Consider the following 19333-nt stretch of genomic DNA (forward strand, 5'->3'; position numbering starts at 1 on the left):
TTTGAATATTGCGAAAACAACTAATATATTGAACGAAAGGAAGTGCCATAGACAAAGCGAATACAGAGATGATAATCCTCCAAAACCAAGCACAACCAAGTTGTGTGCTTAGTTATCCATTTAGTGTTATATGCTTGAATTTTGATTCTGCAAATGACAATTGGCAAATCGAGTGCTTCAAAGTGCAGCTCGCATAACACATTCATCTAAATATATACAGATTAAATATTCAGAAGTGTGTCTACCAAAATGCAGGTGCTAACAAAGTAACAATAACACCCAATCTACAATCCCTCGTTCATATATACGGCGTACAATTTAAACATTCAGAAGTTCATGTACCAAAATGCAGGTGCGGGATCGCGTTGCAAATAACTTCCAAGTTTCAGTAACAATAACATTAACACCTAATCTTTCTCCAACTACAGTCATCAACATATACAGCACCACCAAAATCATACTTCCAAAAACTCATTCTCCCTGTGTACACACTTGTGTATTGCTAAAAACTAAAACTGTGCAGTAAGCAAAGGGTTAGACTGCAGTAAGCAAAGGGTTAAACATCTTCCATCATCTTCTTCTACAACCAACAGCCATTTACCTACAACATGGAACGTTAAATTTGCATAAGTTCACAGAGCTATACAATTCCATTCGTCTCTTATTATTTTTTGGGTTTGGCACAAATGTTAATGCTATAACGTAAAGGGCGTGTACAATGCAATGGTTAAAATATACATAAATGGAACCGGGAAGTGATATTTTTAGGGGGGAGAGGTAGAAAGAACTCGAGATGATATTTGTGCCCATAACAACAGTAGTTTGAGGAATGGAATATAATTTTTTAATCCAAAAAAGAAGTGTGGAAAACACTTTAACGGCATCCATATTAAGAAAGTGTAAATTATTAAGGGACGGATGGTGTAAATCAGAAGTGACAAAAAGACGTAAATAAAGAAAAACACGAGATCAGAAGATTGAACTAACCTTCGGTGCAAAGCCTTTATATCCTCAGATAGCGACTTACTCTCCAAGAACAAATCATCACATTCCTTTAGATCAACTGGCTCTATACCAAAGTCTTGTGTTCCACGGTACTCATTCCATTCAAACCACCTTTTTGCAATTTGTTCCTTCTTGAAACATGTGAGATGGTCTTCCTCTTCAGGGGAGTCTGCAGCAATCAGTCTATAAACAAAAACCTTTTTCTCCTGGCCAGGGCGAAACGCACGCCCTATGGCTTGGCGTGAGACAGATGGGTTTAGATGGACATCCAAGATTATAATCCGAGAAGCCCCCACAAGAGAAATTCCTTCTCCACAAGCTTTGATTGACCCAAAAAAGACACGTGCATCAGGGGAGTTATTGAACTGTTCCATATGTAATTCTCGCTGCTCAGTAGATGTATCGCCACATATCATGAATATCTCTCTACCAACAGACCAACCCTTCCTATGGACAGCTAATCGTTCCAAAAAATTCAAAGGCAATAAGTACTGGCTAAACACTAGTAGCTTCTCACCCGCACTTTCACATAATCCCAACATGTTGAGGAAGAATTTTGCTTTCACACCATCTCTTATATCTATCCTTTCTACCAACTCGTCAATCTTGGCATCATACTGCAGCGTACGTTTTTCAGAACCAGGATTATTATCTGAAAACTGTTTGAGCTTTGGGTGCGTGTAGACTGCACAACCCAATGAGGATTTTCTAAATTTTGTTTTCTCCCACTTCTTCAGCCTGTCAACTTCGACTTTCTGTGGAGGGCTCAGACCAAGAAGTACAGTAAAGTCTACAAGTCCTGGAAGATCATCCAAGAAGTCTCCCCTGTAGTAATGCAATACCTTGCTTGTCATCTCCCTAAGATCTTTTATAAGATTCTCCTTTCTTTTCCAATCTTCATCCTGCTGAAGGGTGTATTCAACAAGGTCAAAAAAGTTGCTCTCAACATTCCCTCCTTTCAACTGCTTCTTGAACCCACTAAACTGCACTATACTGAGGATACGTTTCTTTATACTCCGGGTAGCGTCCTGCTTCAGAAATTTTGGACGGACAAGATTTAAGATGGTGAAAACCTCTTTGACGTGATTTTGGTAAAGCGTGCCAGATAGCACTACCTTCCTTGGAGTCTGAACCTTGGCAAGTGAATGCAGCACATCAGTGTTCTCATTTCGGGGAGTGTGACCTTCATCCAAGATAAGGATGCTAGGGCGCTTCAGCAGTACCTCCTGGCAATAAGCAGTTGCCTTGCACGAGCTGTCACCAGTGACAATAGTAGAGAACTGCTTGTACCCCAGAAATAGTATGCTCCTCTTCTCTACCCACTGTCCAAGGACTGCCTTTTGTTGAAACCTATTATCAGCTTTCTTGGAATAGAAATCCAGTAAGGGAATGTCCTCCACTTGCCATCTTTGAAACTCCTTTTTCCATGTAGGAAGGATTCCCTTTGGAAGAACAACCAGTGGCCTAGCATCTGGATACTGGGCAAGAAAACTCTGCATGAAACTGATAATCATAAAAGTCTTTCCTGAGCCAGGAGCATGGGCCAAGATGCAACCACCAGGATTCTCAGTTATTAAGTTGCTCAATAAGAAGTTAAATCCCTCTAACTGGTGAGGCTTCATTTGCTTCCTATGCCTAGGATGAGCAGAGATTTCAGTCACTGCCAAATCATGTCCAGGCAGCTTAATCCCATCCAGATTGATGTCTGTGTCATCATTATCTCTGTTAGAACGAGAATCAGACCTGTAGCTTCTCACCCGAGCAGCCTGAAGTGCAGAAAAATTTAGATAAGTGTCATGAAAAGCCAGTTATACAAGCACTAAAACTATAGATACAAGCACTAAAACTACAACTTCAATTATACAAGAAGCAGAGCAACAACACAGACAAACAGAAGCCAACATTATACTGATGGATAACACAAAAGTTTTGGGGGAAAAAAAGGGAAAATGGTCTGACATAGGTGTCAGACACTGCTTTAGCGTAAACTGATAAAACTTCAAAATGATAGCCTCCAAGTCCTTCTCAAAATTTGGTATACTGCCTACATCCTCTGATACTTAATCCACGTAATATAGAATTGAGCCACTCAGAAAATATATGTACTGGCACGTAGCACCAAAAAAATAGGGCGGACACTATTACAACTATAGACAGAAATCATTATTGGTACATAGCATATGAAATTATGCACATATATATTCATCCGAAACAAGGTTCCTGCAGGATGATAAAATGTTCTGTCCAGTTTAACCATGTATTGAATGTAATTAAATACTTAGTATGGTTCACAGTAGTTAAACTTCAGATCTGCAAGTTTTCGACCAAGTAAATTCCGAAATTATCCCTCAGACTTTTCCCAAAAGAATCAATGGGAACTCCCAAGGAATTGTAGACTTATTGTACCTGAAACTGTCATTTTAACTCTGGGACCTACTGATCTACATCTCAAAGGTAGAGATTTCCAAAGTACAGACACAATTCCTCTCTAACTGTACCTCAATTTTCAATTAAACAAAGATACCTACATCTCAAAAGCAAGAGATTTTGAATTGTAGACACAAATCTCCACTGAAAAAAGTTCATGTTGGCTGCCCCATAAACTAAAATACCGCAAAAGAGCTCTTATTAGCAGCCCAGTAATATTGATTTTTTTCCAACTCAGGGGTGCCGGAAGTTACAGCATACATAATCATTTATAGGTGGATACATACAGGTACAGAAGCATTCAATGAAATCTAGTTGCTTGAGTTAAACCGGAACTAAAATCAGACTAATATCCGCATATCAGACAATATAGGGAAAAAACGGCTACATATAGATACATGCGGTTAAAAGGGCAAAAAGAAAAAGTAATTGATACCTTTATATACTGGAAATCAAATATAGTCTCAATTGCCCTCTTAATGACTCCACAAACACGGCACACATAACCAATATCGTCTTTGAGGACATATGAATGATCACAGCCCTCATCCTCTTCCACTGATTGCTCATCGCCTGATTGATCAACTGGAACATCCTAAAAAGTGAAAATAAAGAACAAATTATATATTTCCTTAATAAAGGGGGGGAAATAAGTTTCACCATATTCATATCTTTTCCTCCGTTATCTCCATCTCCAAGCATGATAAGAAAAACATATAGTTCAAAAATTCATGAAGGTGGATCAAAATCTAAAACACAACAGCACTGCCATCACGTTGTACAATAGTGAATGAATAGCCCAAGAAACCACTGGAAGGAAAGGTCAAAAGGATGATGAATGCAGTGAGAAAAAACCAAACATGCAACATCAATGTTGATGGAGAGACAAACATCAAAATAGAAGTCACGATGAAATCAAAACTCAAATACTGTTGCATCATAAACCTTCAAAAAGCTAAAACCAAACTTAAATATGACAAGGCCAATAGAAAGTACAAGGGGGCGTTTGGTTCGAACGGGGTAAAGGGGATGGAATCAACAAAGGGAAAGAGGGGGAAAGGAAAGAAAATCCCTTTGATTTGGTAGGTTGATTGGGTGAGATATCTATTCCCTTCGCTTCTCTTTCCTTCTCTCTCCTTCTCTCTCCTTCTCCCTCCTCCCGCCGCCGCCACCGTCCCTCTCCTTCTCTCTCCTTTCGGACTTTCTGCTTTCGTATGGTGTTGGCCCAGAAGCACAGAAGTAAACTCTTCAGTTTCAAGACCTAGATAGCAGTAAGCCCGTAAAAGCAATATATATTGGATTTTGTGTTGTTTGCAATGTGTTTGCGTCTACTGTCAAAGGAGATTTGCGTATACTGGAATATTTGCTCACCACCCGCAAAATACCGCCGTGGTGGTTGGTATCGGGGTGTTTTGCGGGTGGTGGTGGTTTGTTTCAGGGTTGTTACGGGTGGTGGTGGTTGGTTTCGGGGTGGTTGCGGGTGGTGGTGGTTGGTTTCGTGGTGGTTACGGATGGTGGTGGTTGGTTTCAGGGTGGTTACGGGTGGTGGTGGTTGCAAGGGTGGCAGTTGTGGTGTTGGAGTTGGGTGATGGTGTGGTGTATAAGTATGATACCCTTGGGGGGGGGGGGTCATGGTAGAGGGAAATTGGGGAATGAGAGGTGTAAACGGAACGATTGAAATGGACAAACAAACAACAACAAAGGGAATGAGAGGTGTTGATTCTCTTTCCCTTTCCTGAAGACCCCCAACCAAACGCCCCCTAAACATAGATAGCTATAGATAGGGGAGAAAGGAACTTATAGTTGTTCACTAAAATGGTATTTTATCAATCAATAATTCATTCACATTAGAGCGGCAGAAACATGTAAAAAGACCAGCCGCTTACATAAACCTAAAAAATCAAAAACCAACAATTTCATTTGTAACCTAAGGTAAAAGCTAAAGCATAGTATCCAAAAATGAAACTAGTTAACAGTGTTGTTTCCAACTTCAGCCTGCTCTAAACACCTTATTCCAGATTTCTCCCTGCAGAGTTTTTGTGTATCATTATCTTGGACAAAGAAAATTCCTTTTACCCAAAACGGAGAAGAATACTGGGCATCAATTTACCTCTTATAACAAACTGTCATCTTCTTAACTTGTAAAGAGTTTAGCAGCATGTAGTAAAGTCCTTACAACTTACAGGGAAGCTGAACAGGTCAGGGTGGCAAATTAGACAAGATACATATACATACAACCATTTGTATATTCACAATGCCGAAGCAGCAAAAATTCTCATACAATTGAGAAGAAAGTCTGTTATTACCCAGCATGCTTCAATAACAAAACAAAAGGGAAAAAGGAAGAAAAGAAAAAGGAAACAGCAAAGAGACACGAATCATAGAGAATAAAAACAATCGTAGATAACTTCCAGCATAACACCTATAGAAAAAGAGGCAAAAATCTTCCAGTAATACCTTTGAAGATTCTAGAGCGAAATTCATTTCATTCCACATATCAGACAGATCTTCATCTTCAGCAGTAGATCCATGATCTTCATTCAACTCATCTTCAATACCCACATAAGTACCTTTGTCTTTCACCTTGTCAGTTACTATCTCCTCTACTTTTCTTTTCTCCTCTGCCTTTTTTTTCTCCTCTCTTTTGGAAATATTGACAGTTTTGACATCCGTAAGATAGTCATCCTGTTATCACAAAATTTCAAATAAAAAATTAGGAAAACAAATTGACTGTTTTGCAATAAACAGAAACCACAGTGTCAGGACTCAGAATTCAGTCATAGCAAGCAGCACCTGTCACTCTGTCAGCAGTTAGCTAGTTACCAAATCTAACTATCTAAGTCACAAGTAAGAACAAATAGCCTAGAAAAACAAGTAGTCAAGACTCCATTGTCAGCAAGACAATAAACGAAGAGGGCAGAGATTTTTTCATTTATATTTTATTGAAAGTATAGATATTAGTACGGAGTAATATTTAACCATTAGAATGCAACATTGTGCAATGGTGTTTGATTTAGAAGAAAGGTACTGCAGCACAACCCATCCTTCAACTGTAACATGATTAACTTAGAAAACAAGAGTTAAGAAGCTTCAAATCTACACACTTACAAGCATCTTGATGCAAGAGTTATTCAGCATGCCAGTTTTAAGAAGGTAAGCTGGGATCTTGATTTCTTTTAGGGGTGGTTCCTGGTTATTACTCTGCATCCCAAATAGGGACAAATTATGACAATAAGCAGTTAATTCTCTGCAGATGGTTTTCACTATAGCTTAACCTCCTGGGTTTCCTTTGAAAATGCAGAAAATGATAAATTGGACAAAAATGTATTCCATTAAGTTGCACTTATATCAGTTTGATTCATACAACATGCAGCCTCGTATATAACACAGAAAACAGGCTACAGTCTTATGCTCTTATCAGTTCAACGGCATATTCTCCCCATCACTAGCACAGTTGCTATTTAATATCAGGTTGAGTCATGCAATCATGCGACACACACTTACCAGGACAATCTCTATTGGCAAAATGAAGCACTGAAAAAAAAAACTCTAACAGACAACACAACCGCACATAAAGTGATAAAACAATAGAGCAAACTTGGGATAAATCATTCAAGGAGAAAATAATTCTTTTGACATAGGAAGAAATCCTAAGAAAAAGCCCTAGCAGAATAAACACTCAGCGGTAAGTAATACAAACTTAGAAAGGGTATTTCAATATTAATTTGCAATATGTACAGAAGACAGTTTATTGATAATATTATGGGTCCTTGGACAAGGACAGATATAGGAAATCTAACCCGCAAGGTCTGCGCATGGAGTTCAATATTAGTAGGCGGAGGCCTGGGTAAGGCAATCTCTTCGAAGTGAAGGGAACATTTTTTACCAACATCCTCCTCTTCATCCGACTCAATTATTAACACGGGGTCATGTCTTGGAGTAATACATTTAGCCTCAAGACTGTCCAAATCAACAACATTGTTACTCATTAGACCCGACACTTCTCCATTTGCATCATATCTTGTATCCAGTGATTTGAATTCGAGATCAGGAGATATCGTATATAGACAATTCATAATTTGCATCTTTCGTGCAACCAATGCTTCAACATCTTTTGTAACACTTCCATATTTACCGGAGTTGATGCTATCTAATAGTTCTGGAACTGCGGATGGATCAGAAAAATCAAAGATTCTTGCCCTTTCTCCTCCTCCGTCGGAAAATTTTATCCGTTTGCTGCTCATATAGTTATCTGTTACAGCAAAGGAAAGCTAGGTAGGTCACAGAAGCACTTGTCACGAACATACACGCTAGAACTTTTCAAGAATTGTTAAAGACAGGCATGAATCTAATCATCTATCAGATCATCAAGCACATAACAAACAAAATGCACAGACAAATCTCAAAAAGGTTTAAATGCTCCAACCCATCATTTGCATCAATTCGATTCACTTATTATAAAATGGCATGGAATTCTTAAAATATTTTACACCTTTTGAATCTAGTGAAAAAAGAGATCCGTAAGAATTAAACAAAAAATATATGTTTATACTCCCTCCGTCCCTTCATACTCGACCTATTTTGACCGGACACGCTTGCCAATGCACACCTTTGACCACCAATTTATTTAACTACATATTATAAAAACTTATAAAAATATTAATACTTTGAAAATATATATTAAGATGAAGCCAACAATATATTATATACTAACATTTGTTTTCATATACTAGAAATAAAATTAGGTCAAGGTGAATTACGTGAATAGTGCAAAAAGTCAAACTGAGTCGAGTATTAAGGGACGGAGGGAGTATGTTAGTTCATCACCTTCAATCAAACAAACATCCAAATTCTTCACCTAGTTAAAAATCTGTTATCTTTGTAATAATGTCAATACAAGAACTTATACATCTGCTAAAATCTATTTTCGTCCTCAACACACCAACACCGGCGAGAAAATCGTATACACAATGATAACCTATGTGTATACCCTTGACACTCATGTATACTCTATCAATTTATTTCTACAAAACAACAACCAAACATAAAACATAATTGTGAAATTTCAACTAAATATTTCTTTCAAATCCCTGTGGATGGCAACATTGGAAGCCCTATAAGTTCATTAAACCCCACAAAATAATTATAAAAAAAAAAATTAATAATAATAATTAGGGATTACCCCACTTCCTCCTCCGGGTGATAAATAGGAAAAGGCCAAATAAATCAAAGAGAAACGGAAAAAAAAAACAGTTTTTCTCTCAAAAAATGAAAGGCAAATAAGGACGCTAATCATAAACGCCACCTGATAATTAAAAAGAGAGACAGAACAAAATGCACAAACAGCAAAAAAAAAGGGGGGGGGGGGGTATTCAACAAAATTTGAAGAACAAAAACAAAAATTGGAGAAAAATGGGAAGGAAAATACCGGTACAAACTTCTCCAGCTCCTCGTTTCATATTGATCCTCTACGGAACAAAATGGGAAGAAAAAAAAAACAAATTAGTGACGCTACTTACCTAAATCGACATAAAAAATAAACTGAAGTAGCATGATAGGTTCAATTTCCAGATGATCACTAAAAAGGGGGAAATTTTGACAAATTAAAAACCCTAGAAACCGAAATTAGAAACCATGGAAGAGGAAGAGAGAATAGGAGACTCACATTGTGGAAACGACGGCGGAGGAACGTCTCTGCCGATGGAAACGCGGTGGTTGATGGGGTGGAGGAGGGGTGGTGGAAAGTGTTGGGGGAGTGACAACTGACAAGGTGTTTTGCGTGTGCAGTGAAAAAAGCAAGAGAGAGAAATGGGAAGCTGATAGCGTAAAACTAGGTGGGGACTGGGGAGTAGAAGAGTGAAAAAAATTACGGAGTACTATGTGACGATTAATGAGCCATATTTAGACATGTGGCCGAATCTTTTTTTCACTCTGTTTTTTTAAGTGAGTGGAGTAATTTTTTTTAAACCCTTTGTATTGATCATTTTTATAATTTTATGACAACATTTTTTAATGAACTAGCTCTTGAGCCCGTTTGAAAAACGTGTCATTACAAAGTGGTAATTCAGTCGTCTTTAAAAATGCTAATTTTATTGAGGGTTTGTGATTTTATGGGGAATATATGATTAGAAAAGTAAAAGTTGAAAAAAATATTAAATGATGAATTAATATTGAGTGTTAAGGAGGAAGATGAAGTGGAATTGTGGGAGAGGTGTTGAAGTTGTAAAATACTTCGTATAACAAACAACAAAAGAAAAAAAAATGCATGGATGAAAGATGGGGTGACATGTGTCATCCAATTATCTATGGTTATCCTAGGTATAGATTTCATTCAACTTTTCGTTTATGTGAGCCCATATATTAACGTCTCTAAATGAAAATCTTGGAAACTCAAATAATGAATGATAGAGGGCTCACATGGACAGAAAGTTGGGTGAAGACCGTTAAGAGGTGATGACTAATGTTTCATAAAATTAAGGTGGAAAATAAGAAATAATATTTTATAAGGTGGTAAATACAAAAACGTAAAACTTAAAACATGGTAAATATCAACAACAAAAAAAAAACTTATTTACTCCCTTCATTCTCTTTTGTTCTTCCCATTTAGAATTCTGACACTAATCAATTCACTATAGAATAAAATATTCTAAAAAAAATCTAATATATATTAGGAAAAAATTAGTCACGCGGGGTCTTGTTTAACTCTTCTCAATACTTACTTTCACAATATCATGTAACTATAGATATTAGCGTACAAAATGTGCATGCTCAAGGAAAATGAGATGAACTTTCATAAACAGAGAGAGTACGAAGTATTAAATAAAAAAAAATAAAAACGAGTTTAGCTAAGCCTGATACCCCCATGGCACATGTATGGGGGTACACCGATAGATGGTATAGCCATTACGGATATACAAGTTCATACGTAGTCAAAGTTGGGCAACCAAAAAAAAGTTATGTTTAGTGTAATACCTCGTATTTTTAAGTAAATATAAATATATTTAATTATATTTATAAAGTATTTTTATTATTTCGTGAATTTTAATCGCATTTAAATAGTTATTGTAATACCTCGTATTTTTATAATATTTATAAGTATATTTTATTAAATTTATAAAGCATTTTTCGATTTTTGGGATTTATTTCGCATTTAAATAATATTTAAATGTATTTTATTTAATTAGAATATTTATTATTTTAATTAATTACGAAACGAATTTAATTTTCGAGTCGGAAAATTAAATGGGTTGCAAGTAATTTTAAAAGGTTTCGGGTTTTAAATGAAAAGTCCAATTCGTTTTATTAAACGAGCCCAATCAAAATAATTTAATTCAAGTCCTAAGCTAGCCCAATCATTTAATTCCCTAAGCCCAATTCTATTTTCCTAAGCCTAGCCCATTGAAAATAGGGAGCCTATAAATAGGACCCCTCGTCATTAAATGGACCCCTAAAATTTCATAAAGCCCTATTTTGCTTTGCTTGCCCCTCACTCCAACTCCCTCTCCTCTCTCTTTGCTCGGCAGTCCCGCACGCCCAACACCACACTCGCCTCGAGTGTTGCGTGCCTTCGTGCCCTGTGCCCGCTTGTCGCCCACACACTCTCTCACACTCCCTTTTTCTCGCAGCCCGCCCAACCAGCACGCATCGCTGCTGGTGTCGTGTTGTTGTGTTGTTGTTGCTTCGTGTGCACAGCGCACACCCCTCCCCTCGTCTCTCTCTTGCGCGCCCTCGCGCTAGCCCCTGTTGCCCAGCCCTCGCGCCCTCGCATTGTGCCCCTGCGCGCAGCCCTGCTCGTCGCCCCTCGATCCCGCGCGCGCACATACGGACGTGTGTGTGTGTGTTGTTCGTGTTCGTTATTCAATTCTTTTTCGCCCAATCGTCCTAATTCGTGATTGTTCCATGCTATAGGCCGGATTGGTATAATTCTCTTCTTCCTTACCTATTCTATTTCAATTCCGTATTTTAAATTATTTTTTTGAATGATTAAAATGCTGGGAATCGGTTGTGAACACCGTGCTTTGAGGATTTACGTGTTCTGATTCATTAGGGTTGTTTTAATTATTAAAGGACGAATTTTCAGATTTTTTTTATTTAATAAAGGATTGATTTTTATGACGATAAATTGGTTTTAATGGGATTTTCAAGTTAGGGTTTTAACCTAGACCTAATGAGTCAATTGATTAGCATAATTAGGTGTAACACCCCGACCTCTAAATCACTTATTTAATCATAATTAGCAGCGGAATTAACCTAATTCGGTCGGGACATTACCTGCCGTAACTCTCTCTTGGGAATTACAAGGCAACTATCAATCATAAGTTATTAAACTCCAAAAATTAACATAATAATCCTTCTTAATTCCTTAATAAAAGTACGTAACTTAGTCAAGAATCTTTACTTAAACTTGTTACAACTTAACATTAACTTAGGTGAACTTTGTAATAGTGAAATCCTCGCCACTACTCGTTTTCGTGGTCCCCAGCAGTACCTAAAACGGAAAACAAAACAGTGAGCCGAAGACTCAGTAACGAGTTACCCTAGCATCGTAACATCATTTCAATTCATTTTATTTAATAAACAGGGAGAATAGAATATAATAAAACATTTACTAAATCATCATTTCAAAAGCATCATTTCGAAATATCATTTCAGTAATATCATTTCAGGAATATCATTTCAGGAACATTATTTCAGGAATATCATTTCATTAACCTTTTTCCTTAGAACAGTATTATTCTGGTCTTCAGGACTTTACAGGAAAACATGGTAGGACGTTTCCTACGAACAGGGGAAGCCAGTGCTTCATAACAGGGGGAGTCAATGCTCCATAACAGGGGAAGCCAGTGCTTCTTATCAGGGGGAACCTTGGTTCCATATCAGGGGAAGCCAGTGCTTCTTATCAGGGGGAACCTTGGTTACATATCAGGGGAAGCCAGTGCTTCTTATCAGGGGGAGCCTAGGCTCCATAACAGGGGAACTTGACCAGTTCTTACACTTTCATTTATCATGTTTTCATTTCTTTTAATAGAACATTAATCAGGAAAAACTCAATCATTCCGGGTGGCTCAATAAACCATTAAATCTCGTTATTTCATAAAATCATTTCTTAAAGGAATAATATTTCATTAAATCAATACTTTGCATAAAGCTGCATTTTCATAAAAAAATTCTATCAAATCATACTTGTAATCCCGCAAATCATAAAACATCATTATAAAACATCAATCATTCATAACATCATTCATAAATACATTTCGAAGGGATTGCGGGTACTAGCAATAACCGTTACCTCAACCGCAGTTTTTATACTTCCTGTCTGATGGATCGTCCTTCCTGAGCCCTGAGTCCAATTTCTTTCAAAATATTAAATTATTGAATTAGTAACTAAAATGATAAATAATTTAAAATCAACATTTTATAAATAATATGTTTTATAAGAATTCATTTATAAGTAACGAATTTTAATAAAAAAACATAATTTCATAATTTAAATGAAAATATTATTAAATTAGATTTATGTCAAAATACATTTAATTATCAAAATTCATAATATTATAATTAAGGTTAAAGTGCTTAATTAAAATCACTTTCATAAAACTTTGAATATTGTATCAAACAAATGGGTAAAATCTGAAATGAAAACTAAAGCCTTACCTAACAAAACTTGGGCCAGGAATTTGGGCTTGGATATGAGGAATAAAAGAAGAACAAAGTTCCAAATTGAAACTTGTTTTCTGGAACAGGGAAACGCGAAGAAGGGAAGGCTCAAGGAAGCAGGGGAGAACGAGGAGGGAGGAGAGGAGAGGTGGTGATTGGCCGGTGCGGCAGCGCGGAACCGCGCCGGAGATGCGACAGAGGTGGGGTGGTCCCGCGGCGGCGGAACAGCGAGGGAGGGGGAGAAAGTGGTCGCGCAAACAGGGGAATGTTTGTGCGGTGATGTGGGGGTTTCAGGGGGGTGGTTGTGGTGGCTCGATGGTGAAGGTGGATGCAGCGGTCTACCCAGGAGGTGGTGAGGTGGTTGGAGTGGTGGTAGCTGCGGCGTGGGTGGTGTAGCGTGGCAGAAAAGGGGAGGGAGACAGGGGAACGGGGCAGGGGATGCGTGCGGAGGAGAGAGAGGGTGAGGGGGGTGTGGTGGTGGTGCTGGGTGGTCGGGAATGGGGCGCAGCAAGGTGGTGTAGCGAAGGGGAGAAGGGGACAACAGTGGTGGCAGCCACCGGTGGTGGTGGTGGTTCGAACAAACAGGAAAAAAAAGGGGAGTAAAATTGATTTTTAGATTTTGAAATTCAACTTGAAATTGGAGCTGATTGAATGAAGAATTGGGGCAGATTTTTGCTCTGATTTGTAGTTTTAAGTAGAGTGAAAGAGAAGCTAAGGTCCTTGGGGAGCAAGGCATGAACAAGGACCGAATTGAGGGAAAGAGAGGAAGGAAGGAATTGCTTCCTTCTTCCTGGTACACGTGAAGAGCAAGGAAAGGGAAAAAAAATGAAGTTTTTGTTCTTTTAAAGCATTTTGTTGTTTTGTCATTTTACTTTAGTTAGGCAAAAATTCAGAAAATTGATTTCTATTTTTAGGAAATTAATTTGAATAGAAATGTTTAAATAAAAATTTAGTTTTAAATAATCCTTTATATAAATATCGTTAACGAAAAATGAATTTAGTTTCCGAATAAATAAGAATGTTTTGAAATTATTAAAAATCCGAAATCAATTACGAAATAACTAATATTTAAAAAGTAGCTTAAACTCGTAAATTTGAAATTAAATCATAGAATCTGAAAATTAATAAATAGTGTAACAATATGTAAAAATTCAAGCGAAATAAAACTTCGTTAATTAAAAATAAAGTTCGAACTTTAGGACTTAAAACGATTTTAAGCTAAATAAAAATAATTAAGCCTAATTAACCGAGTTTTGAAAATTCGGGGTATTACATTCTTACCCCCTTAGAAAAAGTTTCGTCCTCGAAACTTGAAAATTGGATTTATAAAATGTTTGTTGAAAATTGAAAACGCTTGAATTAAAGTATGATGTTTTATTTTAAAACCAAGATCTCACAATTTCAATTCTGACAATGTCTAGCTTTCATTCCGCCATCATCTTTTAGGACTCCGCTTCAACTCGAGACCTAGAATCGAAGAGTAAAGAGTACAAAAGGGGCAAAATTTATATATTGATCCTTAATCGTCATTAAGGTCAATTACATTCCGCCATTGTCTTTCGTATCTCCACTTTACTTCATAAAATAGGATCGAGGAGCAAAGAACATAAAAGGGGCAAACTTGTTAGCATAGGCTAGGCTCCCATTTTACTTTGTGATATCTTGTTTGAAAATATTTTCTACCGAAAATAGTAACTTTTAATGAAAATTAAATTATAATTCTGAAAATATATGTATATGTAGTAAAAATAAATATTTATCAACTAATTTCAATACTCAAATAATTTGTAAAAGTCATTCATTATATCAATCTCGTACTCTTAGCTCAGGAGAACTTCCATCGGAGACGGCATCCATGTATAACAATTAGATCACCAGTACAATCATGTCAGCATAACATAATCATATCATAAAGACATAATTCATAAACTGAAAATTTTCATATTCAACATAAGCATAACATTCATAATCATTTGATCTAACACACGAGCATGGTTGACCATAACATAATTATTTATAGAAAACATAGGCATTCATACATCGTATCGTTCGTGGGCGAATACTTAGAGATATTTCGCTTTCATTTTCTATTGGCCTCTTTGTTGCAGGAATCTTGTCGTTGACTTTCGTTATTCGATTCGTTTCGATTTCGATCTTCGATCTTCGATCTTTTCTTATGCGTCAAACAACTTCGTTGACTACGTTCGTTGCGGGGGTTCGAGTCCAATCACGTGACAGAAACTACATCATTAGACGTACGACTTCGTTACTTATCCTTCGTATTTTAAGTCGACAACCCTTGGGTTTTGGCGGATAATTCTAAGCTATCACACGTGCCTTTATCAGAAACAATCTAGGTTCCAGAAACTTAGTTCAGACTACCTGGATTTACAGACATGTCATTTCGTTGATTTCTTTTCTTAACTTCATTGCATTCCTCAATCATTCATAATTCTTTTCGAACTTCCTAACATTCATTGATATCATCAACCTTATAGACAGTCTAATTCTCGATAACTTATTTTGGTATGTTCCTCAAAGCTTTAAATGCAAACTCAATTCCATATTTTCACCATAAATAACATTTTGCAAAACCTTAAATTCTTTCGCTTAGCTTTCTTTATGGAGATAATCACGCATCCTTTCAAATAAATACATAAAAATAAACCTTACAAATGATGTAGAAAAGTAAACTAAGAATCGATTTCAATCATAACTTCAATGCTTTAAACCTCGATTTATTTGTTGATTTGCCACTTACGAAATACAAACTCATGCTCTTTCGATACTCTATCATTCAACCTTTTTGATAACTAATTCTTAATAACTCCTTTTGATAAAATCCTCAAGATCTTATTCATGTTTCAACTCAAACGGGTCTTTGATCATAACTCATGGGGTTCATAACATTCATGTACAACTTCTTAACTTTCCTTAATAGAGGCATATCAATCATCTTTCAGATACTAGACTTTTGTACTTATAAACACCAAAACATTCATCGGAAAGGTAACCCAAGAATAACTTTTATTCATAACTTTAACACTTTAAACTTCAAAAAATCTCAACTTAATTAGTGATCCACCAGTCATGGAATACAACCTTATGCTCGCTTGGTACTCTTAACATTCATACTATCCTTAAAATTTTCATAACCATAAAAATTCCTCAAAATGATTCATATCCACAAAATCTTGAGTTCGAGTCGTGCTTACCTTAACTTCTTCCAAGAAAACAGTAATACTTAAACTTTTCCTAGTCTGTCTAGGGTAGGAAATTCATAACATGACATGTGACGATAAATATGAAATCAAGGGAAGTTCGGTTAAAATAATATCAGCTTTGTCGTAATCTTCGTCTTTCATCATGTAAGCTCTTACATATGTCGTGATCGTGTTGCATTATGATTAACCCTAGAATTGTTGTTGTTTCGTTCATGAATGGTCGAGGTTGACGAAATGCTCTTTCCCTCTAAGTATTCGTTCCTACACGACATTAGTTTCTTATTCGTCGGGGCATTGAAAAGTCTCCAATAGTTGATCCATCTTGTTGGTCCAATCTTCAAATTCCATCGAATCGGCTTGCCGTCATAGATTGGTGGATTCCTGGGTGAAATTTTCTCAAATAGTGATGCATTTTCGTTCGATTTCGTTTTTCGAGAATATTTGACCGATTAAGTTGACATCGTACTTGCAGTTCCTAATCGTTTCATCATCTCCTCGTGGTCTTCTATAAGTTGGTCGTCACAAGAATCATCATGGAAAACATCATTGTGGACGACGTCATCGTGAATATTGCGCTTGTTGTGAGCTTCGTTCGTGGCATCATTAGTAACCTCGATAATCGATATTTCGCATAACATATTCAATCAGGAAAACATAAATAGCATGAGAATAAATCCCTTTAATCCCGTTCCTACACTCACACTCATTCCATTTTAACTTGACTTGATTTTAACATATTCTTTTTAACTCATTCCTTAAAATTCTTTGCTTAAAGCCTAATGAATTCTATTTCATGCGAAACCCGTAAGGTTTAGCACTTATGGTCCAGAACCTTGGCTCTGAATACCAAACTGTAACACCCCGACCTCTAAATCACTTATTTAATCATAATTAGCAGCGGAATTAACCTAATTCGGTCGGGACATTACCTGCCGTAACTCTCTCTTGGGAATTACAAGGCAACTATCAATCATAAGTTATTAAACTCCAAAAATTAACATAATAATCCTTCTTAATTCCTTAATAAAAGTACGTAACTTAGTCAAGAATCTTTACTTAAACTTGTTACAACTTAACATTAACTTAGGTGAACTTTGTAATGGTGAAATCCTCGCCACTACTCGTTTTCGTGGTCCCCAGCAGTACCTAAAACGGAAAACAAAACAGTGAGCCGAAGACTCAGTAACGAGTTACCCTAGCATCGTAACATCATTTCAATTCATTTTATTTAATAAACAGGGAGAATAGAATATAATAAAACATTTACTAAATCATCATTTCAAAAGCATCATTTCGAAATATCATTTCAGTAATATCATTTCAGGAATATCATTTCAGGAACATTATTTCAGGAATATCATTTCATTAACCTTTTTCCTTAGAACAGTATTATTCTGGTCTTCAGGACTTTACAGGAAAACATGGTAGGACGTTTCCTACGAACAGGGGAAGCCAGTGCTTCATAACAGGGGGAGTCAATGCTCCATAACAGGGGAAGCCAGTGCTTCTTATCAGGGGGAACCTTGGTTCCATATCAGGGGAAGCCAGTGATTCTTATCAGGGGGAACCTTGGTTACATATCAGGGGAAGCCAGTGCTTCTTATCAGGGGGAGCCTAGGCTCCATAACAGGGGAACTTGACCAGTTCTTACACTTTCATTTATCATGTTTTCATTTCTTTTAATAGAACATTAATCAGGAAAAACTCAATCATTCAGGGTGGCTCAATAAACCATTAAATCTCGTTATTTCATAAAATCATTTCTTAAAGGAATAATAATTCATTAAATCAATACTTTGCATAAAGCTGCATTTTCATAAAACAATTCTATCAAATCATACTTGTAATCCCGCAAATCATAAAACATCATTATAAAACATCAATCATTCATAACATCATTCATAAATACATTTCGAAGGGATTGTGGGTACTAGCAATAACCGTTACCTCAACCGCAGTTTTTATACTTCCTGTCTGATGGATCGTCCTTCCTGAGCCCTGAGTCCAAATTTTTTTTTTTTTTGAATAATAAATAATAAGAAAAGAATAAAAATTTCGAAAGTCACTTTAATTCGAATAAATGATTTGATTCCGAACTTAAATAAGAAATATTATATACTTTCAAAAAAAATAAAAGGAAATCGGCCCCCCCAAAAAAAAGTACCAATTTTTGAATACTATAATACGTAGAAGCTCGATTTTTAAGAAATTTATTTTAAATAACTAGATAGTTAGGCGCCTAAAAATTTATTAAAGTAAAACCTTAGCTTCTAGATACCACTCTTATTAAAACACTTTGTAACACTTTGTAACACCCCGACAATTCCCTTTTTCTAAAACAACCCTTTTATAAATATAACTATAGAGAATTATCAAGGCATTATCGCCCGTGTGAAAACGTACGGCTTATTCAGAATTTTGCAGCGGAAAACATAAACTAACTTTTAGGTTCATAAATAATCGATTACATATTAAGTCCAAAACAATTAACGGAAATAAGGAAATATGAATAGTACGACAACTTTCAAATCTAAGTTAACAAACCAAATCACTTAATAAAACAAATATAACTACAAGCTCTCTAATCCCGATCCCAATGATGCATCATCTTCAAACCTGTAGATGGGCAACGCTTATTGATCCTTAGAGACTGCTCACCAAAGTTGGGTCATCACATGATCAATAAGGCATAGCCATGATCAACACACGCAAACAAAGCACGTAATCAGCAAAGCTGAGTACTACATACTAAAACAATAATAATCCTAACATGGTACTATTAAACGAACCATCCTAACATGATACTAATGAACATAAATAAGGGCAGACAAAGCATGATAATCTGACGACCATACTTAACTAGACTAGGCTAGACTGGACTAGACTTTTATAGCAATAATATTATTTTAATTGAAATAGGCAATGGACCGAGTTTTCTAGCTAGAAGTCTTCACTAAGGGAGACGAGGTACGGGCGCGACTCCGTAACCTCGGTGACCTGCGATATCGAGGAACGTTTGA

At 36.5% G+C, this 19333-nt stretch overlaps 1 protein-coding gene across 1 annotated transcript; it reads right to left on the reverse strand.

The window, feature by feature from the left end:
• Positions 1-173: 173 nt before the first annotated feature.
• LOC110792583 (protein CHROMATIN REMODELING 35) lies at positions 174-9284 on the reverse strand. The gene is made up of 7 exons (XM_021997412.2): positions 9098-9284; positions 8861-8900; positions 7233-7684; positions 5890-6117; positions 3869-4027; positions 988-2771; positions 174-601 (listed from the first exon to the last, which is right to left on the reverse strand). The coding sequence occupies exons 2-7, from the start codon at positions 8889-8891 to the stop codon at positions 598-600; spliced, it is 2658 nt and encodes an 885-aa protein (XP_021853104.1). The 5' UTR covers positions 8892-8900; positions 9098-9284; the 3' UTR covers positions 174-597.
• Positions 9285-19333: the final 10049 nt, after the last annotated feature.

The sequence above is a fragment of the Spinacia oleracea genome, chromosome 4, assembly GCF_020520425.1.
Source record: "Spinacia oleracea cultivar Varoflay chromosome 4, BTI_SOV_V1, whole genome shotgun sequence".
Lineage (NCBI taxonomy): Eukaryota > Viridiplantae > Streptophyta > Magnoliopsida > Caryophyllales > Amaranthaceae > Spinacia > Spinacia oleracea.